The 25,605-nt window shown below is 48.6% G+C and overlaps 2 protein-coding genes across 29 annotated transcripts in view; one reads left to right on the forward strand and one right to left on the reverse strand.

Annotated features, from left to right (window-relative positions):
* Positions 1-956, forward strand: part of XRCC3 (X-ray repair cross complementing 3) — a 17,217-nt gene extending 16,261 nt beyond the window's left edge. For all 12 annotated transcript variants that reach the window (XM_040641355.1, XM_040641360.1, XM_040641351.1 and 9 more), the window contains one exon: positions 78-956. In XM_040641355.1, the coding sequence (XP_040497289.1) occupies positions 78-306 (229 nt within the window). In that variant the 3' untranslated portion in view covers positions 307-956. The remainder of the gene's footprint in view (positions 1-77) is intronic.
* Positions 1-25,605, reverse strand: part of KLC1 (kinesin light chain 1) — a 65,234-nt gene that overhangs the window by 1,740 nt on the left and 37,889 nt on the right. For 3 of the 17 annotated variants that reach the window (XM_040641336.1, XM_040641338.1, XM_040641337.1), the window contains 11 exons: positions 25,269-25,356; positions 24,560-24,661; positions 22,497-22,670; positions 22,255-22,354; positions 19,847-19,896; positions 19,700-19,767; positions 17,639-17,747; positions 15,346-15,507; positions 8,605-8,735; positions 4,991-5,057; positions 923-3,906 (listed from right to left, as the gene is read on the reverse strand). In XM_040641336.1, coding sequence (XP_040497270.1) covers positions 3,841-3,906; positions 4,991-5,057; positions 8,605-8,735; positions 15,346-15,507; positions 17,639-17,747; positions 19,700-19,767; positions 19,847-19,896; positions 22,255-22,354; positions 22,497-22,670; positions 24,560-24,661; positions 25,269-25,356 — 1,117 coding nt within the window. In that variant the 3' untranslated portion in view covers positions 923-3,840. Of the gene's footprint in view, positions 1-922; positions 3,907-3,942; positions 4,091-4,990; positions 5,058-8,603; positions 8,736-9,779; positions 10,512-11,213; positions 11,265-15,345; positions 15,508-17,638; positions 17,748-19,699; positions 19,768-19,846; positions 19,897-22,254; positions 22,355-22,496; positions 22,671-24,559; positions 24,662-25,268; positions 25,357-25,605 lie in introns of those variants that run through there. The other 14 variants (XR_005837581.1, XM_040641342.1, XM_040641339.1 and 11 more) reach the window with 14 other exon arrangements.

Here is a 25,605-nt window from a genome sequence, read left to right on the forward strand (position 1 = left end):
GAGGGGGGCGTGGGGGGGGGGGGGGGGGGGGGGGGTGTTGTTCTGTAAGTAACGGCTGGGCCTGTTTTCTGTCTCAGTCTCTGGGATGAACGGGTTTCTCCAGCTCTCGGAATGACCTGGTCCAACCAGCTCTTAATGAGGCTGATGGTCAGCCGGCGCCGCGCCGAGGAGGCCTTGCTCACCCCACCCGGCCGTCCTGACCGCACCCTCGAGGTGGTCTTCGCCCCTCACCTGCCCCCCTCATCCTGTTCCTACACCGTCCACACGGAGGGAGTGCGAGGGACTCCTGGGACTGAGTCCTACTGACACGGCAGCTGGCCGGTTCAGCTGTGGATTCTGGCCGAGCCTTCTGCGCTGCAGGCCCGGGGGACCGACGTCGACTCGGCGCACCCATCTTGGGTCAGGGTGTCGGCTGCACCTTCTCCACAGCAGGGAGGCCGTGCGCATGGAGGAACTGCCCCACGTGGCCTCCCTGCAGGCAGGGCCGTGTCGGAGTTCAGGCCCCACCCCCCCACCACGCTGCCTGGCACAGTGGGCCCTAGACCCCTTCACCACAGTTGGCTCTGTGCCAGGCTCTGCCCTAAGTAACTTTTCCACGGCCCCTGGGGATGGAGAGTTGCTAGCCTTGATCTCAGCAACACTGAGGCACCGCGAACAGTCAAGTGACCTGGCCATCCTCCCACAGCTCCACCAGCCAGACACTGACCCAGCACTGGGGGTGGAGGCAGCAGTCCCTGGAACTGGGTAGACTCTTTCTGTTTACAAATTTTCTAAAGCAGAAATATTCACTTGTAATTCCCATCCCATTCTTAAAGTAGTCTGTGGCCCTCAAAGGGGTAAGAATGGCTGGTATAAAAGGAAGACGGTCTTCTAGGGTTGCCGTTTTATAAAAGAGCCTTTCCGCAAGTGCAGGGACTTCACACCAGGAAATAAACCATTTTATTTTTGTAATTAAGTATAAACAATCCCAAATTATTTTCTAGGCAAATCGCACTAACAGTGAGAAAACTATGATCCAAGCCAGTGTACACGCGACAGACGGGCCACCCCCCTGGGGGGGCGCACACCCACACACGCACGCCAGTGCTGGGGCCCCGGGGCCCCTTGCCCACCCGTCCCAGAGGGATGCCTCTGCGGCAGGGCGGGCTTTCTGCGAACACAGATGGCCCGGGCCCTGCACCATCCTGTCCGTCCCACACACTCCTCAAAGCTCCCTCAAGGCTCGTAACGCAGGCCTCGCAGACCTGGGGTCCCCCCCGCCCTGCCGACAGTTCTCCCCTATGACAATGGGGACAAATGTGGAACAGTGCACGTCTTTACGACTGCCTCAGTCACACACAGGACGCTCGTACACCCTGACTACACTTCCTTGGCTGACAGGAACCTCACCCTTGGTCGCGGCTTCACCACTTCCCAGTTTTCAGAATTTTGATGACCATACAGAGCAGTGCTGAGAGAGAAGTGCACATACCAACATCTCAGAACACAGCCTCACCTTTCCCTCACCTCCCAAGAACATTCTGTAAAGTTATGACAATGGGCGATCTGTCCTATGAACTGCAAACGATATTTTTTTTAGCAATATTTCTATGTTACTATAAACACTGAATTTCTCATTACATATTCCTAGCAGCTTTCTGAACAAATGATAGGAATTTTTTAATTCCAGGAAATAAGTGACTCCCTCCAATATTGTAAACACAAAGCGAGCACCACAGAGACAGCCTGCTAGCCCCGTGAGCACGCCGCAGGCTGCAAGGTCAGCTGCCGTGGGGAAGAGCCGGGAGGGTCAGGAGGCCCAGGCCTCCCACAACCTCCACCCTCTGACAGCCCACGGAGGGGGCTCTGCAGACAGTGGCCAGCTCCTGTCCCCCTCCTGCCTATCCTCTGGCTGGGGACTCAAACTGGACCGGAACTATGTACCCGTGGCTGCTGGCGCTCTAAGGGTCCCCTCACCAGGAAAGGACAACGTTGCAGAGGAGGGACAGCCGCTCGCACTGCTTCCCTCCTTGAGAATGTTAAAATCCAGACACCAAGACTTGAATGACGTTGAGATGACCAGGCTTGCTTCTGTTTGGACACAAACTCAAAAGTCAGACCTCACGGATTTCCAGGCAGCAACCCCTAAAACATGAAGTTTCTTACAACCCGGGCTTAAGGAGGCAGTCTGGCTTCTCTCACCCCGGCCACGTTTCCTCACAGCCCCGCAAGGCAACCGAGGCCCGTGGGCTCACGGGCGGGGCAGGTTCAACAAAGGACCCTGCACAGTGCCTGTTTCCACTGAGAGTGCAACGTGAAATCCTATTCTTAGCCCCATGTTCTCCAGACAGAAGTGTCACTAAGAGAAACTGGGTAGGTTTCCAATGTAACTGGATCAGCCTCATGGCCCGAGAAAAGAACTTGGGACGGAGGGGGTGGCTCCCGGGGCCCTCCGCACCGGCCACATCACAACCCGGCAGCCCCTGTGCCACAGAGGGACGTGCAGAGCGCACAGTGCCTCTGCAGGGACGTGGCTCTGCGCATTCTCTTGGCTCCAGTGTCTCACAACCCATCCCATGTGTAAACCAACCCCGGACCTAAGTTTCTCATCCATCAGCTGCAATACTGGGACAGTCGGGCGCTGCGGAAAGAGGCATGGCCTCGGAAGCCCCAGGCCAGACCCACGGGCACCTGCAGGCAGGACCCAGAGCACCTGTCTCTGAGCGGGAACAAGCACACGCCACAAACACCAGCGGGCGAGGCCACGTGCTCCTGTGGTCTTAAATGATGGGACACTTCTGAATAGTTTCCAGCCCGCGGTCCCCTGAAGGACACATGTAGTCCCCTCGGGGAGTCCCAGTGAGCACGTACCCCCGCAGAGTGCAATTCAGGACAAAGAGGTGGCTGGGGACAGACAAAAGCACATGCCCTTGCAGTAACACCACCTAACACTTAAAGTCACAACCTGCAGCACGTCACAGGGACGCTGCACGTTTCTCAGACCCCCCCGCCCCCATCTACATGCTGAATCTTCACACTCCTGCCCGCTGGCCTAACGTGGCCCTCGTTACCGCCACTGCCATCAGGAGTCACAAACCCCTTGTCATCTGCTCAGGACATTCTAAACCTACCAGAAGCCTCACGCATCCCTCACGGGTAAGGCCGTAGGGTGGACTGGGAAACGTTCCTGTCAAAACCTACCCCATGTTACTTAACACCACAAAGAAAAGCTATTTTATAAAAATAACCCCCCCATCTCTGCATGCTCAGCGCTCAGGGGCCGGCAGGGGGAAAGTGGGCTCCGCAGGGGCAGGGGTGGGAGCACACGGCGTGTCGGGCAGAGTGCGTGGAGGGGCCGCACTCAGGAGCGGGGGCTCAGCAGAGACCCAGACCCACTGGCAGGGACCCGTCTCTCCCACTTCTTAGCGCCCACTCTGAATTCCAGGCGGCACTGCCAGAGGTCACAGATGCTTAGTCTAGAAGGGCGCAGTGGAAGCTTCCAGAGTCTTAATTTGCAGCCTTAATACAGTATTAAAATTTAGAATCGATTCTGGTGCAGTGGCAGAAAGTACAAGCATCCATGAGCAGCAGCCGATCCTGGACGTGATGAAGCCGGCTGCCGGGGCCGCGTGGGCTGCCACGCCAGGCTGGCCTCCCGCTCCCGCAGCTCCTGGTCGCTAGCACCGTAGACAGCTTAACAGAATTTGGGGCACACCTCCACCAGGTGGTGGATGGCACTATCTAGAGAAGGAAGCAACCCGGGAGGTGGGTCCCCTACAGAGTGGGGAGGGTCATGGCAAAGCTTGGAGGGTCTCAGTGCTTCATTAGTCTCAGGGATTTTATCTAGCTCTGCCTCGACCCTCAGTGGGCCAGGTCAGTGTGGCTGGCACTCAGAGCTCGCGAGTCTGCCAGACAAGTATTTCGTTCCTGCATGAAAAAACAAATGGAAAAATTATACTTAACCCGTACTCCAAAGGACGCCGGCGTCGAGTGGTCTTAGAGCTAACAATCACAGCGGTAGAGCCCCTGAGTCAACACTCGGGCGTCCTGACGCTCACGTGCACAGGGGCCAGCACCGAGAGATGAGTGCAGGACCATGCTGACCTCAGACCTTTTGGGACAACGACACCTCTTTTACTATCACGAGCAGGTGCGCTCCAAGCGCACTGGCCAGCGCTACCAGCACCTCACATCCCACTGGAGCCCCTGGCAGAAAGCACCCTGGCCACAGCCACCTCCTAAGGTGCTGGGGGCTGAGGAGAAAGGCCTGCGACCGCCAGCGAGCGTCCAAGAGGTGAGCAGCTGGACGGGGGCTGCTGGGAGGTGCAGTGGCCAGGAAGCCCGGTCCCTGGCAGACGAGCAGTAACGGCTAAGTCAGAAGGTCCTCTGTCCTGTAAGTTCAGCTGCAGGTTCACTGCCTGGTCTGCTTGGGACCCCTGGCCGCACCCCGAGAGCCACACCAGACATTGAAAAGAAATGGAAAATTACAAGAGAAGAAGATGCCAACAGTTTTAAATGTGAAGGTGACAGGTTCATGCAAGCCTTGGGACACCAAAAAAAGCGCTAAAGATTGGGTGTAAAAGTGACAACATGTCAGTTACATTAGTAAAATTCTAATAGTTTTAAAACACTGAACAACAGCTTAACTAGACAACGAATTAGTTACAAACTTACCAGAGGCTAAAATCATACAAATTAATAATACACATTAACTGGACAAGTTGGGTATTACTTTATCAGAATATTTAAATTTTAATTAGCTTAATCAAACTATTTAAAGATCATGAATATACTGAGAATGTTCACGATATGCACATTCCCACAAGTCACGTAAATCAAATTAATGCAGAATCCGGAAATACCATTATGATGCCTCTTTGTCTAAGACCCAGAAATACTTAAGTGTTCCCAAGGCCATCGGAGGTGGCAGTGGTGCCCGCGAAGGGCCTGCGGCCACACAACTAGCCTGGGCCAGGTAGTCAAGGGCACTGAGTGGGGCAGGGCTCCTTACTTGGAAATGGTCTTCAGCGGCCTTGCCGCCCACGTTAAGGACATTCAGAGAACTGGCACGCTTCATGCTGCACCCAGGGTAGTGGACATGCAAAAGGACAAACCAGCGTGTCAGTCAACCGGGAGTGGCACACATGGCAAAGACACCCCTCCAAGGCCTCTGTCACCGTGACGGAGTCCCTGGAGCCATCCCTCGTGGACAGTGGGCCTTTATCTCGCGCGGACTGGGCTGGCTGCCCAGTTCTTAACACGGATGCCCCAGGTCTATCCATATTTAAAGCCCAAAAGAGAAAAAACAGTTTCTCTGCATGCATCTCAGCCCAGTATTTGTCTTAAATACTGTGTAAATTCCACATGTCATTTATACGTTCACACGGTGAAGACTGGCTCGTGGAGGAGCAGAGACGCTCTGCCCGGGCAGCCCTCTGGCTGCGCCTCAGTCCGCAGGGCACGTCAGGTCAGTTTTAAGAAGGGAGCCTGGAGCTTCCTCCAAAACCACCACTCACCCTAAGTGACCACATAAAAGAGAGACCCCTTGAAGCTCAGTGTTAAGATCTGATATAGATAGATAGATGTTTTGTGTACTTTATGGATTTTTATATTAAAAGGAAAAATGATTTTTATTAGCAAAATAAACTCAGAAGCTAGGATTTCTCTGCTTAGAAACCAAAATTTAAAATAAATTTCATGGCTTTACCTTTAAGGAAATCTGGTGATTTAAGTCTGTATTTACTTCTTTCTCCCACTTGATACCTTTAAAATACTTGATGAAATATCCTGCAAATAACCTAAAACCTAAACTTAAATGATGGACAGTCGTGAAGTTACTTATCATTGCTTACCCACCAGGGATGCCCACAAGCAGAAAAGCATCTTAGCTTTTAAAGTTAAAATAACTGATATTAAGGGTTATTTTTAAACGTCTGCAGCAGGAACTACACTAGTGAATCTGAACTACCTACGACACAGTACTCGCTCTGTGAGGCTGAAGCACGGGTTCAGTGCAGGGTTAGCACCACCAGACACATAAACACACCGGCAACGGGCACTAAGGCCCAGTCGCCACCCGAGTGCCCGCCAGCACCATGGGCACAGCACCCGGCAAATGGCAGGTACTTCCCAAGTTCTCACTGAATGAACTACACCAAAAGCAAAGACCGTAATTCACTTAACCTCAAGTAAAACTCACTCCCCAAATGCCCGAACCAGGACAAACACGAACACAACAACCCAACGCATCCTAGTAAGTGTTGTTAGAATTCTGAAGAAGTTTTTCTCTACACGGCACTAAAGAATAAAGGATAAAGTCAAACCAAATCACACTGGCACACTGAATTATTGTCATCTAAGTGGCCAATGGACTTTTTCTAAGAGAGCTAGCCATACAACCCTCCACCTCAGACTCTCTTTTCCTTACAAGACGAAAGTAAAATCAATCTGACCCCTGCCAGCAAGTCTCCCCTTGACTCTGCGAGCTGCATCCACGCCCTTCCCTTAGACCGTCACGTACAAAACGGGAAGAATGCCGACTTTGGTGATTCTCAAAATGTGGTCTTAGACCAGCAGCACTGGCACTAGCTGGGAACTTGCGAGGGGCGCAAGGGATGCAGACCCGCTGCACCATAAACCCAGGGCTGGAGCCCGGTGGTCTGTGTTCAGACCCTCGGAAACACGGATGCTCAGGTCTGAGAACCACGGGGCCAGTTAATAAACGCAGTTACTCTTACCCGGACAGATGACTCCGTTTTATGCATTTTATGGGATAAAATCTCTAGAGCCATTTAAGCTTTCATCAAGTTCAGTGAGGCACCACCTCCAACTATACATGACAATGTGTGTGCACGTGTGTGGCCAGCCACACCGGGGCGCATTCCTATTGCTATGTCACGGCCAAGACAGGAAGAAGGCACGGGAGAGGGACAGAAAACTTCTGAGCTCGGTCACGTGGGAAGAAGGGCCACGTCATAGGACTCAGTGCCACAACTGGATTCTGCATTTAAAAAGCTTCAAAACATCCAGAACCTCCAATAGCCAGCGTGTCTGTCCTGGAGGAGCCAAATAACGGCGTGTGGAGAGCACAGTGATGTACAGGTCACTTCCGCTCGTCAGATCCACCCCCGGAACGTAAACTAATCGACTGTTCCAGCAGTCTGTTCAGATTCTTGTGATGTGGCAAAACAAAACACTTTTATCTTTCAAAATTCGGTGAGACAGATTAGTGCCTCATTTAGTTCTGTGAATATTTTAAAACAAGCACTTTATCCCAAAGGCGATTTCCCAGATGCACGTTCACCTGTCAGGTCCCAGGCTTTGGTGCTGACAGCAGGAAAAGGACGGACAGGACGGCAGTCTGCTGCTCAGCCCCACATCCTTCCAGAAGTCCCGCTGGCTTTCAACCCTGCACCTTCCAGGTAGTTTCACAACAAACGCGTGTGGAGCTCCTAAGACTCCCTCTAGACAAACGGGCTGAGAAGCAGGGTGGCAGCCACCTATCCAAATCAAATTGCTCGTCCTGCCTCACAAGCCATCAAAGAATGTGCGCGCCCACCAGCAGAGACGCCCGCAGGCACAGCGGACCTGGGCCTCTGCTCCCTGGCCAGGGGCGGAGCCTGCGGGGCAGCACTGGGGGCTCCCAAGGGTCTTAGGAGGTATGCCTTCAGTGACAGAGACAAGAACGAGACTGGACGCCCCTCAAAATAACACAGGAAGCAGCTGGGAAAGCCCCCAACCTCAGGTCTCCGACATGTTGTGTGAAGGGACCCCGCTTCCCAGTCCCAGCAGCGGGAGACTTCTTGCCCACAGAAGGGAAAGTGGAGTCACTTGTACAACAGAGTTCTGCTCAGACTCCATCTGTAAAGAGGAAGCACCACTTAGAAATTCAGAGTTTCACAGAACAGCTGACAAAACAGTGCCCCTGTGAGAAATGCATCCAAACAAGATGCTGTTTACACCAGAAATAACCCAGAAACGGGGGTAGACTGTTAACATGCCGGTGCGCCTTATAAAGAACAGAATTACCTCAGAACCAAATTCCTTTGACAACTTCAAAGCTATCGTTCAGCAGACTCTAAGACTCATGAGTGTACCTTCTTTTAAACACATGGAGAATCTGTTTCTTTTAATTCCTAAAGAAACTAACTCCTTATACTGAAGTCCTGAAACTGTGATCCTTCCATTTAAAACCATTGTTCTCCCTACATTAATACCTGTGTGAGTCTCATGTAGTCACAGCTAGCGTTATGAATCATAATTTTAAAGAATTTAAACTAATACTAATTTTAAAAAAAGAAGTAACAGCTCTCTAGAGTAAAACAAGTGAACGTGCTCAGTGTTTTCATACGAAGCTCCCACCTGTCACTGCTAAGGCTTTCTCCGAACACACAACAACAAAGCCGCAGCATTCCACGGGTTTGTCTGGAAGGCCCCCGCCCTTCTAGCCTCTCCACAGGAAGCTCCACAGTTCCTCGTCAGCCCGCCGGGCCCAGGAAGAGAGGGGACGGGAGCCGCTCCAGACCCGGGGCCGAGACATGAGCAGCAGCAGGGACCGCTTGGGGAGGCAGGGCCGTTGGACGCCACGAGGCAGGGCGGGCAGCGGGGCTGCGGAGAGATAGTTACCCGGGGTTCTTTGGCTCACTCTCTCGAGAACTTCCACCCTTCAGCTTCCTAACCAGCTTCTCACTGCTGCGTCTAATTGAAGCCCGGAGTTTGCTAAAGGAGCCACTGCGCTTTAAAGATCCAGTGCCATCCTGAAAGAAATGTGAACACATGTGAAACTGCAGACAGTCCTCTCCCGGCCTCACACGAGGCAAAGCTGGATGAAAACAAGAATGCACATCACGGTTGACCTACTTGTCTGTGACTGGCCGGCAATACGGTTGCTACAGAAATTACCAGTTTGCCATGTCTATAAATACACTTTAAATATAAATCTACCCATTTTAAATTTCAGTCAAGATAATCCAATGATCATGAAAACTTCTGAACATGAAGTCCAAACAAAAAATAATACCCCAAAAATCATATTGCTGTTTTGAAACAAAAGGTCACACATAGAAAAAGTCTCAAGAAAATTAAGGCTGCTTCTTGGAAAATCACCAAAATCAAATTCCATCTGGTCCATGTAACAGTACTGGACCCAAACCACTGAGACCTGACAGAGACAACTTTTTTTAACACTTCTGTGTACATGCGGTACTTAAATGTACTGCTGCTTCTCGTCAATAAATTTCATTATGTATTTATTTATTTACTTATTTATTTATGTATGTATTTAAGTAATCTCTACACCCAACGTGGGGCTTGCACTCACGACCCCGAGATTAAAAGCCACACGCTCAGGGCGCCTGGGTGGCTCAGTTGTTGAGTGTCTGCCTTCGGCTCAGGGCGTGATCCCGGCGTTCTGGGATCGAGCCCCACATCGGGCTCCCCTGCTGGGAGCCTGCTTCTTCCTCTCCCACTCCCCCTGCTTGTGTTCCCTCTCTCGCTGTCTCTCTCTCTCTGCCAAATAAATAAAATAAAATCTTTAAAAAAATAAAAAATAAAAGCCACACACTTTCCTACTGAGCCAGCCAGGCGCCCCTTCAGTAAATTTTTAAAAAGTTTTATTAAATTTGATTCTAAGTGTGGTTGGGAAATTAAATAAAATGCTCATTCCGCACAGTTACTAAAACCCCTCTGACACCTTGTAGGAAGTAAAAGTGTCCAGCTTTCACCATAACCGGCCCAGGCATTAGCAAGTGCAACATTTGGCAGTATCTGGGTATAAAAATCAAAACCAGACAGTGAAAAAATGTGTCTATAAGCAACTTTTATTCTTAGAATGAATCACTTAGTGAGATTAACAGTAGCCCCGTTCCTTCCGGAAGCTATGCAATGCCGCATTCCATGGAAAGAATGAGAAGTTCTACTAGGCAGACAGACACCAAGACACAGGTCAGTTGGAGTGAGTTTATTAGAAGTTAGAAAGACACAAATACACAAATCACTGAACACTTAGAGATTAGTGGAGAAAAGCAAAATTGCCAAAATGTCACGGAGACTACACAGCAAATGCTACTTGAGTGAGATCCTAAGGGGAGAGCCCAGGGCACAGGTGGCCCCGCCGGGTCTCGCAGGGCAACAGGAGCAGCACATGCCCTATTCCTACAGCCTAGCTAGTTCAACGGTCACAGTCATGCCACGGCATTAACACCTGCGGGAGACTTCTAACTACCTCTGATCAAAGTGAACAACTAATCGCTCTTAATTCTTAAACTCATGTATCACACAGTAAATGATTTTTATTAACACAGTTTATATTACTAAGTACATATCTGGCAAAGCTACATGTATACAGAGATAAGGAACCCCCCAAAAGGACAGCAGCACCGAAAGGAATGGCCAGTCACAGAGAGGTGGAGCTCTGCCAAGAATCCTAGGGGATTGCTAAACACAGCAGTCAGCACTGGAGAGAGAAGTAAAGCTGGAGGAGGAGCCGCCCGTCATGCAGGAGACAGTGTGAGCGTCACATGAGGCAGCTAGGCCTGTCAGACAGAAACGGAGAGAGAGAGCCCAATGAAACCGTTGTGAGAACAGAGTCAGCCCCCACTGAACGCAGCGTGGCTTACAGTATTTCTAGGTCACAGATCTCAGCAGTGCTTTTAATCGCTTTAGTATTTGGGATTACCTTCTGCCTGCTGCTATCAGCGCAGTACCAAGAGGTACTGGGCCATCGGCTATCTTTTACTTACTGAGACTGGTCATTCCTAACTGTCATCAAAATAAAATTCCAGTTTCAGAGCATGGATTAGCACTGTGCTAGAAATCTCCGTGATACTTACTATAACGAGGTTTTCCAGTAACTGTACATAAAGGAGATTCCACAATGAGAAACATCGACAGTGACCAAAACAAAAGTTACGTGTAGGAAGAAGCCATTCATTAAACCTTTAACTTCATCAGAAATCCTTTGAAATCCCTAAACTATAAAGTTCTCTCTGAAATCAGGGAGGACTTTCTCTTAAAAGCACTAACAGTTTAGACAGTTCAGAAACTTGAAGAAACCACTGACTTCAGAAGTCTTTAGCACATTTTAAACATGCAATTGATAATCCAAAATAAGATTAATTCTAGAAAATGGATTTCCACAGGCAGCAGTGCACCCGGGTCTCAGCAGACTGGAACCCCAGTGGTCTCGTACGAAGCCCCGGACAGCGGGGGCCAAGCCCCCGCCCGCTCTGACTCACCATGGGATGCTCAGCAAGTCATTTAACCAGCCCGAGCTTCATTTTTCTCATCTTTAAAATGGAAAAATAAGATTTGTTACCAACTCCCCACGAATGTCGGGAGAACAAGAAAACATAAGTTCTTGTTGCTCTTTCAGAAAAAGGACATTAAACCGTTAACCCCACAAACAGTGCAACTCCTGCAGTTCATTTCAGAATTTACTGCTGCACTACAGCAGCTGTCACTTCCAACTTTCCTGTCTAGCCACTCAGCAGACTATGGGAGAGCGACCAGATTCCAGGAGTACTTCCTGTGACACACACACATGCTCCCCCTGCCCAATCCCTCACCCCTGCAGCAGCAGGCGCACAGGAGCTGGGCTCCGGAGGCAGCACCCGGCTGGGGAAGGGGGGCGGTAGAGTGGGCTGCCAACCCCCCACCCCGCCCCTACCCTTGCCCTCGAGAACCAGCCAGAACAGCAGCAGAAACCCGCCCGAATCCCACCCCGAACCCCAGTGGATTTCTATTCAGTAAAAGCTGGAGGGTTGGGAGCTCTCCTGCATTCTAACTCTTTCAAAAGCAGTCTACTTCTTTATATTGCCATGAAAGAATACTTACATCAAAAAAGTGGGTTTGTGAACAGAAATGAACAGCGTACTATATTGGCAAACAAACGTTAAGGCAGTAATCACGATCTACAGATTTCGGGTGACTTGTTATTTTTTTCTTTGTTATATTCTAATTGTCTTCCTAATATACTTTTTAAAACTAAAACTCTATTTCTAATTAATAGCATATACTATCCCATTCCTTAGTCATCTTGGGCAAGAGTTCAGTGTCTTTGGAAAACAAGCACTAACACGGGGCGTGGGTGGGACAGGCTCCTTCTGAAGGGCCCTGCAGGGAACTGGCAAGTCAGAAACCGAAAGGACAGAGAAGACGGACAGAGTAGAAGACATGATATTTCCCGGGGCCCTAGTGGGATGGCTGCAAGTATGATCATTTCGTAACCACGCAGCACAGGGCTCCGACGTGTGTGAGGGGCCCAGGCCCCAGGGATGGCAGATGCAGCCTCGGAGGGGACGGCAGCCACGTGCGCACATGGTAACGGGAACCCCATTTAGCCAGAAAGGATTCCTTTGCACACAGCATTTCCGTTTTTAGCGGGACCAGAAAAGAGAACTCAGGCTTATCCTGACGATGACTTTCAGCTCTATGTACCTTTATTCACAAATAAGCTTGAGGAAGTTACATTTTCAAGTACTTTAATCACCATCTTAACAGTATATACTTAATAGAACAGACTGCACTTCCCCAAGAACTTGATAGAGAAATTTCATGTGAATGATCACGTAGTAACTTTACTTTTCTTGTATTTTAACAGCCTGGAACTCTGTCCTGACCCAGACTTCCCACACCTGCAGGGCGTAATTAGAATCTAGACTGACTGACCTCTGCCCACACTGCCCACTGTTTTACATGGTGCTGCTGAGTGTTGGGACCTATCACAGCCACGTGGTCTCGTGGACACAGCTGTGACAACGGAACGGGACTGACATCCTCCCCACAGGAGGAGCACCTGCCCCACACAGTAACACGATGCTGTTCCCTTTAAACTTTTTAAAGGGCACTGAAACCGTTTTTTAAAAACTTAAAATCTAATGCAAAACCCCAATACAAGATAAAATCTAGGTGGCATTTTCTCATTATAAATGTGTAACGAGTTCTTAGAATAACATAAAACAGTAAGAACAGTGAAGCCACCTTTACAGAACCCACAACTTGAAATATAAAATTACAGATGACAGGTCTAGCCGACACCTAAACTTCCCGTTTCTAGCCGACACCAGAATCTGGCTGCCCACAGGGAAATAGTTGCGGGTGGCAGCCGTTCTCAACCATGTGCCTTGTCCTCGCAGGGAACTAACTCCTCACAACCACTCTGAGGGCCTGAGTCACTTAGTCTCACACCTAGATAAAGACTAACGTGGGGGCTGCAGTGTACTGAACCTGAACTGAAGGGGACATTTAAAATGGGCTCCTTTAGTTGCATATACCTCCACCTCAATCAGGTTGACTCAAAAAAAGTCCCGGTGTGCATACTGCCTGCACTGCCTTTTCTGAAATAATCACAGTAGGCTCTGAAAATGAAATTCCAACCAAATGTAGGGCGAGCTCAGCACCACCTCAGAACCTGAGAGCTGGGCCTTCCTGCGAGGGTGAAGGTGGGCTGAATCTGAGCAGGGGCCTCGGTAGCCTGGTGGTGAGCACACGAGCCCGGGCGGCTACCCCCTCGGTAACCCGGGCAGTGTCTGAGTCACCTGCTGCTTGATCTCAAACTCTCTGTGAAGGGTCCCTTCTGCTGCTCAGAGCGAGTTTGGAACCACTTTACAGGATGACCTAAGATCTGGGATCTAGATTCTTTCAGCCAGTGGACCACCGGCCAACCAATGAGCCCTGTGATGGACTCTGTCAAAGATACAGAGCCTCTAGTTCTACGAGTCAAGTACAAAGGTGTCCAAAGCCCCGTGTGTGAGTGTTCTAAGTGAAAGCATGTCCAAAGTGAGATGGGAAATGTGAAATGGAAGGAGGACCGAGCATGCACTCAGAGGAGGGACTGCTTCTGCCCGCTGCATCTGTGATTCCAGCAGCAGGCCTGACAGGAAGCTGCCTACCAGCCCTCCACACTGGATGGAAAGCAGCTCTCCCTCACCCCTGAGTCTCAGTCTTGAAGATGGTAACAGAACTCTGCATTGCCAATAATTTTATTATAGGATTGCACAGAAAGATTGACCTAGAAATACTGTCTCAAGAAAAAGCTCCTCCAGAACTTCGTTCGAGAGTATCAAAATCTGCACCCTGGCTTCTACAGACTGGAGAAGGGACATGACCCTCTACACAAAGCATGCAGGACACAGGAATCACGGGGAGAGTACAGTACACAGTGTGGCCAGATGCGGGGGAGAGGAGGGCCTGGCCTTCAGCGTTTTTGTGTTAGACTACTGCCCAATGGGGGAATGGTCAAAGCAGATGCTGATTGGTTGTCTTGGCACAGGAAACACCAAAGCAAGGCAGCTGCCAGATACAGTCAAAAATGCTCTCCCTGAAATTTTGGCCACTAACATTATGTAGAAAATGTCTCATCCTTACCAAACCACTCCAGCTATAGAAAATACCAAAAATATACAGATTCACAAAGATAGCGTACAGCAGGAAAGCCCGAGGTCACTATTTGGCAAATACATGCGCACAATTACAACTAATCAAACTGCACCTGCTGCAACTTCATAATTGATCGTGCACCTAATCCCGCATTCAAGTCTCCCTGATAAAAGCAAAATTCTAAAGATACCAGCTCAACATACAAAAGTACTACCACGTGTAACCAACATTCACTAGAAAAAATGTCCAGGAGGCCACACTCTCTTTGGCAACCACTGGATAAACAGCAGTGGTGAGATTCTCCATAAAGGCAAACCAGTGAAACCCAGAGGTAGAGCCTGGCCAGGAGTGATGTGTTCCAAACACAGGTCCATGTTCTGGATCCAAAAACCTCTGGCAGAGGACTATGAAGAGAGACAAGCCCCTGGACCCTCAGTGGGAACAAGACATTCAGCACCGAGGTGGGCCACCAGGAGCAGCCGCCCCAACCTGTGCTTCTCTAGAAACAAGCTCTGTTCGAAACATCATTCCCTTTAAGGAATTTAAATTAATTCTCACAAAATCTACCGCAGCCTGGTCAGTGAAATTAGGAGCACTGGAGTTAGCAATGAAAATGGGTACGTTAAAAAAGCAAGTTAGTTTTCTGCCACACTAATCCTAATATTAAAATAAAACCAGGTTATGGATTATGGCTCTAAATGACCAGGACACTCAATCAGCATTTAAGTGCTCAAAGTTAAGCCAAACAGCTTTCATGGGTTCCTGAAGAGAAGAACATGACCACGTCAAACAAATAACAGACTTCATCAGCAGAAGATAGCACTTACAAAAAGCTTAATTCATAGTTAATTTGAGAAAAGGACAGTGTCTAGCACGTAAGCCAGGAGCAAACTGCTGGACAGCACTCCTGCGGGGAGCCTGGCCCAGGTGGCCTCCCGGCGACAGACAAGCGCCCGCCTGAGCGCGCCGACAGCTGTGTACTGTACTTACCCCGTTCCACTCTACGCTCATACTCACTTCCTCCCCTCCGTCAGGGCCGCTCTCGTACTTGACCACGTCCACGTTCAGGCTCTCCCGGCTCCTCCGCTTCTCCATGTTCTCAGGGTCATTCAGCACTTCAGCTACTCTCTGTTTGTGAACATTGTCAAGACCCTGTGAGCCAGGCAAGGGGGAAAGGGTTGGAGCCATTAGAACTGAAGTTTGATGAAGGATTTCTAAGACGGCTAAGCTTCACCAGGGGCGGGGGGGGGGGGGCACAAAAACAGTTCTTAAAACACAGAAGAGTGATTCTCAGGAATATACACTTAAGTCTTGCATATTTCACGTTCTATAAAGTTTACCTCAAATTTTAAAAATCAGCAAATACTGGGCTCCCGTGATTGATTTGCACACTTGAAGTATTTACAAGGAAACACACTGATGTATGCAAATTTGAAATGCTCTGCCCAGAACAGGCCTGGTGGACAGAGTGGTGGGGGTGATGTGCCTGAGAGCAACGAACATTCATGACGGGATCTGGGAGGCAGGCACACAGCATACAATTCTCTCCACTTCTCTGCTTGCCAAGTTCTCACAGTCGGATGCTGGGAAAACGCCCCAACGTTCCCCCCCATCAGGGAGTGAGGAGAGCAGGAAGCTCTCCGCTCATTTCGGCAGGGAGGGCCCCCAGGCACACTTGAGCAAAAACAGCGCTGCACTACAACGCGGCAGAGACTGCTCTCCGTGTGCGTTTCAGTTCGAATGACCCAGAGGCAACACGGTCCATACCCTAAATGGGATTTTAACCCAGCAGCTCATGCAAATACTGCACCGGTACCGACCTTCAGTTTCCTCCTCAAAAGGCACACACCTCAGGCAGACACTGTGCTGCTGTGACTTTGACTGTCAGCCAGACTGGGGCCCCTCACCCCGCAGGAGGGCATGGCTCCTGGGAAAGCACTGACAATCCCTTCCTTTGAATTATACAACTCCTGATCACCCAGACTCGGCTCATCTGGTACACACTATCCCAGCACTTGAACACCAGGCCTGGATTGCTGGCACGACTCCGGAAGGTGAGCAATCACCGCACTCTAGAGCCAGGAGGAGCTCCAAGACCGTCTACGCCACCTTCCATCCCCGGGGGCAGTGCGCACACAGCTAGACCCCCAGCAGGGCTGCCACCATCCCAGGGTACTCTACCCCACACAGCCCTTCAGAGTCAGAAGACCCTGGAAGGAGGACAGGACTGAAGAAAGGGGCTCCTCCAGGGGCACGGGCGGGTAGACTTCATTGCTACTACCTCTGGCGGGTCTTCTCCCATCACTCTGCATGGACTCTTTTGAAAGAGAAGAATTCTCGGGCATATATGGGTAATTTTAATCCTAGACAAAAACTGGCCATAAACGAGCACATAACTGCCTACATACATTCCACTGATGAAGGGAAAAAACTCACACCTCCCTCTCCAATCTTTAAAACAGAAACCGAAACCAAACCTGCCCTCTTTATATATAGTCTCACCTGTTTACATACACACGACACACGCAAGCAGACACGCACGCAGATTCACACAAATACATTCACTCATTACTCTGAAACCTCATTACAAGGCAACAAGGACGCCTTTCCCGTGTTTCCTCACTACAGCCTCTCAGCCTCACTACAGCCTCTCAGCGGATGGAGGAAAGCGCTTCGGTAGCTGTACCTTTACCTCCCGCACCATCCGACTACACCCCCGCCCCCGGCGGCGCACGGGAGCGCCCGGTGCTACATCCTTCCCTCACACCTGCTACTTTCTGCCTGCTTTTAGACTTGCGCCATTCTCCTGGATGTGAAGTGGTATCTCGCTGTGGTCTGACTTGCATTTCCCTAATGACGAAGGACGCTGAACATCTCCTCATGTGCTTGTAGGCATTCGTGGGCCATCTTCAGGGAAATGTCTCTTCAGCTCCTCTGCTCCTTTTTAACTAGGAGATCCTTCTGTCTTTATACCTTGTGGACCCTAGGTCCTCATCAGATGTGACTTGCAAACACTTCCACCCATTTCTGTGGGTGTCTTCACTTTCCTGAGTATCCTAAATGCATAAACATTTCTAATTTTGGTGAATCTAACTGATCGAGTTTTTCTTTTGCTGTTGTGCTTCTGGTGTCATAGTTATGGTCTTTTAAACAATATAATTGTCCTTGTGCAAACTAAAATATTTTCTATTTCTAAATCAACGTTTTGACAAGTCACATAAAAGAGAGTCATTACACTCAGAGGTCTAATAGTTGAGTTGAAAATAGGAGGCAAGTCACTGACCTGCTTACGGGACCTCATGGCTGCTTCTTCCAATGTTTCTGCAGCTTCAAATTTGCCTTGACGTCTGTAAAGTGCCCCAAGGTTTTTCAAAGTAGTTGTAACAGTCGGACTGTAAGAAAGCACAGTACACACGGAACTATTAAACACCAGTTTCAGAACTACTATCAATAGCACAGAATCTAAAGCACTAACAGACATGTTTGTGAGAAATATTTTTAAATTTCTACAGTACTGGGGCGCCTGGGTGGCTCAGTCGTTAAGCGTCTGCCTTCGGCTCAGGGCGTGATCCCAGGGTCCTGGGATCGAGCCCTGAATCAGGCTCCCTGCTCTGCTGGGAGCCTGCTTCTTCCTCTCCCACTCCCCCTGCTTGTGTTCCCTCTCTCGCTGGCTGTCTCTCTCTGTCAAATGAATAAATAAAATCTTAAAAAAAAAAAAATGTCTACAGTACTTTTTTTAATTGTAAAATTCTAGTAAGTTGTACTTTTTCTTTTAAAGCAGGCATCATGCCCAGCATGGAGCTTAACACGGGGCTTGAACTCATGACCCTGAGATTAAGACCTGAGCCGAGATCAAGAGTCGGACACTTCACTGACTGAGCCACCAGGCATCCCTCTAAAATGCTCTTCTCTCTCAAAGGACCCCTGCCTACCAGTGCAGTTTGTGGCAGTGGGGCTGTCCCCGACACTTCCCATGGAGCCCTCTGTGGGGCCAGGGCATGCCACACCATGCCCTGCAGCCGGTACAACACGCTCATGTGCTCTTCCCAGGCCACGGCCACTCTTGCCGTCCCCCAGCCCCTCTGTCAACAGAAAGGTCTGTGCTGGGTCTGTCCGGGGACCCTGGCGGAACTTATTTTGCGTTGGGCAGGAAAGAGGCCACAGTGTTTCTGATGCTGCTATTCACCTTCTCCCTCCTGTCCACAAGCAGAGGGGACGCGGAGTGAGCGCACAAGACTGGAAGCAGAGAGTGAGTGTGGCACGCGTGAAGAAGAGCCAACAGTGTGCATGGGGATTCAGTGCTGCTGTGCTCCTGACGGCAGTCTTACTAAAAAACCAGAGATAAACCTAGGTCCTTTTCATATACCTAAGTCCTTCAACAGTCCTCCTTGTTAATGACAGGCGCTTATGATATAGAAATAAAGAAGCTATATCCCATGTCTCTGAGACAATCACACTGCAGGGGAAAAATAAAGCCTATAAATTTCAGCTTTTATGGTAAGTGCTATGGGGAACCCAGAGGAGGGTTCAGAGAATGTTCCAGGCAGATGACCGGTAAAAACTGGTCGGGGGGGGGGTGGTTATAGTTAAGAGAGGGAAAAGCCCACCAGGAAGGTGTTCCAGTCAGGAGAGGAAAAAAGAGTGTGGACAGCAGAGGATCACAGGGCCAGCGAGGGAAGACAGGGAAGACCTCACACTGCCCTCCGCAGACGTGGAGGCCCTGAGGGCTGCGGGGCGGGGGTGTTCCGGCTCAGGATCTGCCCCCCGCATGCCAGACACGCGATGGCAGAGTGCCAGCCTGTGTGAGTCTGCTGCAAGGTCATCTGAATACTGGCGTCCTACTTAGCTACCCCCTTCTCCTGCAATTAGGCAGTCAGCCTCAGGCAGAGTCATGGTAATGGACAGAACCGAATCTCACCCACACTGCAGTGAGGTGCGTGCACATACATTACCTCGCTTACAAAGTCCCCGGTATTTGACTGGAAGCTGGGAACAGCGTGGGGCTGTGCACATGCACCACCTAAAGGAACTTCCCATGTTCAGTCATTTACAAGCTGCCCTTAAAGCAACAACAAGCACCTTCCTGGGAAGTTTTGTTTCTTCAGTTAAAAGGACGTACCTATCGGTGCGCCTGGGTGGCTCAGTCAGTTGAGGGTCCAACTCTTGATTTTGGTTCAGGTCATGATCTCAGGGTCGTGAGATCGAGCCCCGTGCCAGGTTCTGCACTCGGCGTGGAGTCTGCTTGTCCCTCTCCCTCCTTGTCTCCCCCTCCCCCTGATCACTCACTCGCTCATGCTTATCTAAAATAAATAAATAAAATCTTAAAAAAGAAAAAAAGACATACCTATCAACTTTGCAGGCTTTGTACCAGCCACCATACTCTCCAAAAGATGTCCCGTCCTTTTGCTTTCCCTAAATTATAACCAATGAATAATTATCTATAAAGCAATATATCCAATTTAGAAAATTCCTCAAAATAGTATGTTCTTACTTTGCATTCTTCTCTTTCTTCAGCATGCATCCAAATGGGTTTATTTTCATCTAGGGGAGAAAAAATAACATACTATAAAACTGAAGAACAGGGCCCACTGAGTAGCGGCTGTCAAGGTTCAATAATTACAAGGCTTTTCTCTCTCATGTGATCCTTCTTAGATGTTACTTCTTACAACTTGGACAGAGGAACTTCACAGTGGAGCCTATGAGGGTGGAAGACACAAGCAGACGGCCTATCACATCAGCGCTGTGAACAGAAGACGCACAATCCAAAGTACCTACACAGGGCAGGCCGCCGTCAAAGGAGAGGACGAACGCTAGGGCCCTTGTGATGAAACGTGTAATGCCAGAATGTATTTAGAATTGGAGAAAGCCAGCATTAAACAAAAGTCTAAGAAAAGGGTAAGATGCTGGGAGCAAAGTGGGGAAAGATACTAATCAATATTCTCTGAAAGTCTTTACTTTTGAGAACCTTAACCATACCACTCCATCCAGTTTCTAGACAACCAGTGTACCCACACCATGAAGGACAAGCAGTCTCAAAAGTGAAGTTTCTGAAAAATTTTTACGATATGAAAAATGCTTGAGGTACCTAAGTATGAGGGAAAATAAGTATCCATGACTACGTGTAAAGTCTGGTTTTAAATATGCAAATCAATCAGCACAGAAAGACACTACAAATGTTAAAAGATGTATCGGGGTGTTGAAACCATGGGTAATTTTCACGTGCCGTCTCTCCATGAATTTTCAAGGATTCCCAGAATGAGGACCTATTTCAGGTTCCAGGGGAAGAAGACTGTGCTCACATCCGGTCACTAATGACCGAACCCTGGACAAGTCACTTCGTCTACAGTGTCCTCACTCCTAAAATGGTGAAGGTTTGACCCACTTCAGAAAATTAAATATGATTACACAGAGACTGCCTCTCCGAAAGACTAGCACATGGCTACTCGTATGATTATGTGACTTGCCATGTCACAGGAGAAAACTAAAACCCGTTTCGAATACTGGTTTTAAGAGTGTGAACGGTATCTGAAACTTACTAATAACACCATGAGTGCGGTCTGAGCTTTATCTAACTAAACTAATTCTATTGCTAGTTACATAGCAAGTTAACAGGACATGATTCCCAGACAACACAACAGGCCACACACATGGATGTGCACTCTGTGAGCAGCAGGGGCCCCTGGGAGACTGAGGGTCACACACTGATGGCAACAGGACGCATCTGCATCTTGCCTAAAGAAAAAATGCCTTCTGTCCTACGTTTTAACATTTGTATGGAGGGCAAATCCAAATACAGGGCAACTGCTTTTAACTAGAACTCAACTGGACTATTTTTAGCAAAAAGCAGCTAGCAAATCATAAGGAAACAGTATTCCCCAAGAACAGAACTGTTTAAAAGCAGCATTAAGGAAATGCCCTGGAATCACTACAAAACCCACAAGGCCTCTGCGGTTCGGTGAGGATATGCTGCCCTGTCCCGCAACAAGTGCAAACAGAAACCATGCTCACAACAGTGAGCCTGGGGCATTGCTGTGTTCTGAGAGTAAAAGAGATTTACTATTCCACTTATTAATGGAGGGAAAAAACTAACACACTTCAAAGATTTTTCACAAGTGGTTTCTAGAAACTCTCTACAAATGAAACATTTATTAAGCAAAACCTCTCTCCCTATGCATCCTGAGATTTCCTACACAACAGTAACAACCATCCTCATCCCAAATGCCTTACGTAACACCTGATGCAGGGGGGAAATGCCTTACGTAACATACATTGTTTTATTGAGCAATTTAAATCCTATAAAATATGTATTCCAAAATGTATATTAAGTACCTGTAATACTTTAAGAAATATGGAGACAGGCCTTGGTTCTTTTAGACAAATAACCCAGCAGACCCTGGGATGGGTTCAACCATTTGCATTTCTGCCAGGTCCCACATGGTGCTGATGCTACTGGTGCCTGCTGGCACTCTGAGGACCAGGATAATAGAGTAATTCCAGAAAGCGCAGATGCCTCCAGGGAGGTTTTCTAGAGTTAGTGCTCTGAGTTGCGCACGAAGCAAGTCTGGACTCCAGAGAGGGCGTCGCAGAAAGACGTGAGGCAGACGGCCCATCACCCCCCACCACAAGGCACGTGACCCCACTGAGTAACTGGTGACCAGGGCAAGGATGCAGGTGTTCACCGTGCTGGATAACAGATGAATGAATGAGCCTATGACCACTCAGACTGTGCCACATCCTCTCCTCTGAGCTCTATCTGCAAAATCATTTCTAAAATTCAAATTGAATTCTACCTTGAAAATATGTTGATGACTTGGGTATTACCAAGTTCCAGCTGGAAATCACCATTTTTAATGCATCCTAACAACGGTATCTGCTTAGAAGCGATAGTATAGTCCTTACCATCTACAGAACCAAACTCCCTTTCGTGTGCACGAGTGAGAATCTCTTTGTACAGTGTTTCTGCTTGCTTGAATTTTCCTTGCTTCAGATAGCAGGATGCCTTAAAATAAAATAAAGTACTTAGTAACTTCATATGTAATGAAACATTCTCATCTACGGATTAAGTGATGAAACAAAGCTCAGAGTTCAAAAAAAGGAAGCAATTCTGGCTCTACCTACAGAGTGCACCTCTGTCCACATACCAGGTTATTTTTCGTTTTGGCCACATTGGGGTCATCGGGCCCCAGTTTCGTTTGGTAGATCTCGAGGGCTCTTTGATAATAATACTCTACTTCCTCGTACTTGCCCTGATTCTGGCACAGTAAGGCCAAGTTATTTAACTGCTTGGCAACGTCGGGGTGATCCTTTCCCAAAACCTGGGAACAAAAAAAGAGTGTATTAGAAACACCGAGTTCAGTGCCATCCAGTCCGTTCTCCACCTGCAATGAGAAGGGGCCTTCTCAACACAAACATGGCTGTGCCCAACGTCCAGGCTCACAGTCCGGAGCCCTGCCTCCCCATGCTACGCACTAAGGAAACAGCCAGAACTCATACTCTTGGCAGATGGGAGGAGACTATACTGATTTCCCTACATGCTCTCAACTTTTCACCCGTACAATATACCTACAGAGGCATTAGTATGTACAGCCTGAAACCAGGAAAGAGGTGTATATAGGTTATGTCAGTATAACCCCCAAGTTCTGGAAGAGCCCTTTCAGACTCGAGCTATCACACAAGAACCTTTCCTATGCGTGCAAGCCTTCAAAGGGTATCTCTAGCTCTTACACTCAGCCTGCATATCCCTTCCCACTAAGACCCGGAGGTCCCCTGCACTCACCCCAAACCACTCCCCTCACATTTTAAAGTCCACCTGCAGGGCTCCTGGAGCTCCTGTCCCACATGTCTGATGCCCTTCTCCTAGTCCCCCTAGCCACACACCCCCACTAATCACCACTCTCACCAACCAGGGGCCCCCGAGCTCTCCGCACACATTACTAAATGAGTGAATGAAAGCAACTATCCACGAAAAAAACTGGCAGATTATTGTACAGAGTTCATAATCCTTAATTTGATATTTATGTGTTCTCCTTTACTTTACCCCCAGTCTGTTCAAAATCTGACCGTTTTAATTCATAAATGTCATGCCGACAGTAGCACGAAAAAAGTTCTCCGCATAATTTGATGAGCCCCTTTTATTTCCCCTTTCCCAATTCTTCGCCATATGGCCAAAAATTAAATGATCTTGCAGTATCACTGACAAAAAATCACAGAAAATACCAAATTAAAAATACTCCTCCTAGACCTAACACTGGCGCCTCCTGAGATTAACAAGCCACGTTTTCCCCAACACCTAATTAGCACAGGCTGCAGCCGCCGGCGTTAATACCCATGACAGGGACTGGATCTGTACTCAGCCAAACTTCAGTTCTGAAAATCACTTCATTTTTTTTTTTAAGATTTTATTTTATTTATTTGTCAGAGAGAGAAAGAGCGAGAGCAAGCATAAGCAGGGGGAGCAGCAGAGAAGCAGGCTCTCCGCTGAGCAGAGAGCCGTTGCAGGACTCAATCCCAGGATCCTGCGATCACGACCTTAGCCAAAGGCAGACGCTTAAACGAACGAGCCACCCAGGTGTCCCAAACATCACTTCATTTTTTAAGCTTTATAAGCATATTTGGTGACTTCATTTTTCAATTTCAGGATTTTTCTTATCGACAGGTACATGCCCCGTTGTCAAATGATAAATGCCCTCCACGTCCAGTCCTCAGGAGTTCCTCCTCTTGCAGTCATTTCTAGGCCACATCAGGCAAGGAGGGCATGAAGACTGAACCCATTCCCTTTTTTTTTTTTTTTTTTAAGATTTATTTATTTCTGAGAGAGAGAGAGAGAGAAGTGTGCGCACATGAGTGGGAGGGGCAGAGAATCTCCAGCAGAATTCTGCGCTGAGCACAGAGCCTGATGCGGGGCTCGATCTCACAACACTGAGATCACGACCTGAGCCAAAACCAAGAATCGGATGCTTGGTCGACTGCGCCACCCAGGTGCCCCTGAACACCCACTGGCTCCTCTTAAACACCAGTCTGAATGGGCTCATCTGGCTGTGTTTTGTGGGCTGTCCACCTCATCCTTTATCAAATGAGCTATTTTCAGTAAATGGTCAGTCATGATATACCACAGTGGTCATTCCTCAAAACTTAAAACCTGAGATACTTAAAGAGCACAAAACTCTGCATCTCAAGACAATGAGCACCCTTCCCTTGCCCACACCTTTTCTCTGATCTCCAGAGCTCTTTTACACAGCGGTTCGGCCTCTTTGTACTTCCCTCTTTTGCCATAAAGCACTGCAAGGTTATTCAGAGTCGCTGCCACCTGCCAACACAGAGGGAACAGCAGAGAAGGGTGAACGACTTCAGACACCACACGCGCATCGGTATCCAGTACACACAGTGACGTGCTCTCCACTAAGTGAAGGAACAGGACTTCAGTTAAAAGCAGAAGAGCAATTCACTATACACTATAGATTATACAGAGTAAACTGGAGAATACGAAAATCAAACAATCAACACCACCGTGATCTTGATTTTTTTTTTTAATTTCACTGGAAGCCACAAAGCCAACCCAAACACAGATCTGTTTGCAAATCTGGCCAGATTTTAAGAAAAAGACAATATAAATTCTTTAGAAATAATTTATAGAAGTACATGCAATTTGATTTAGGATAAAAAAAATACAGTACGTGACCCACATGACATGGCGGTGCTGAACAAATTAAGAGTGCGCAGCGTGCGTTGCCCGTCAGAGCCCCCAGCGCCGAGGCTCAGCACGGGCACCGACTGAAGACTCCTACCTGCGCCATCTAGTGAAAAGGCGGCTCTTAAACCTTCCCTGTTGAGTTTAATACTAAAATGAGTTCGGTAAAAACAACGTATTAGGGAAAATGAAATACAAAAAGAAGGAAAGAACCAGATATACAAACCGCGGGATGATCTTTGCCCAAAGTTTTCTCACGGATGGCCAAGGCATCGTTCAGTAGATTAGCGGCATCTTTGTATTTATTCTGGTCTCTAAATTGAAAAACATACATTAAGTGTTTTGGATACAGCCTACTATGCCTTTTTAAAACTAATATTGAACTACAGAAATAAAAGTTAAGCTTTAGCTACTTAAAAAAACAAAAAATCCACTATTAAAACTACCTCTAGTGTAGAAGAAAAAGACTCCACCAATAACGTGAACTTGGAACCCGCGCCCCCACCCCAGGTCATGGGGACAGCACTGCCCCCACAGCGCGGCGCTGGCCTGCAGGTGCCGGC

The sequence above is a fragment of the Ursus maritimus genome, unplaced genomic scaffold (genome assembly GCF_017311325.1).
Source record: "Ursus maritimus isolate PB19 unplaced genomic scaffold, ASM1731132v1 scaffold_25, whole genome shotgun sequence".
Classification (NCBI taxonomy): Eukaryota; Metazoa; Chordata; class Mammalia; order Carnivora; family Ursidae; genus Ursus; species Ursus maritimus.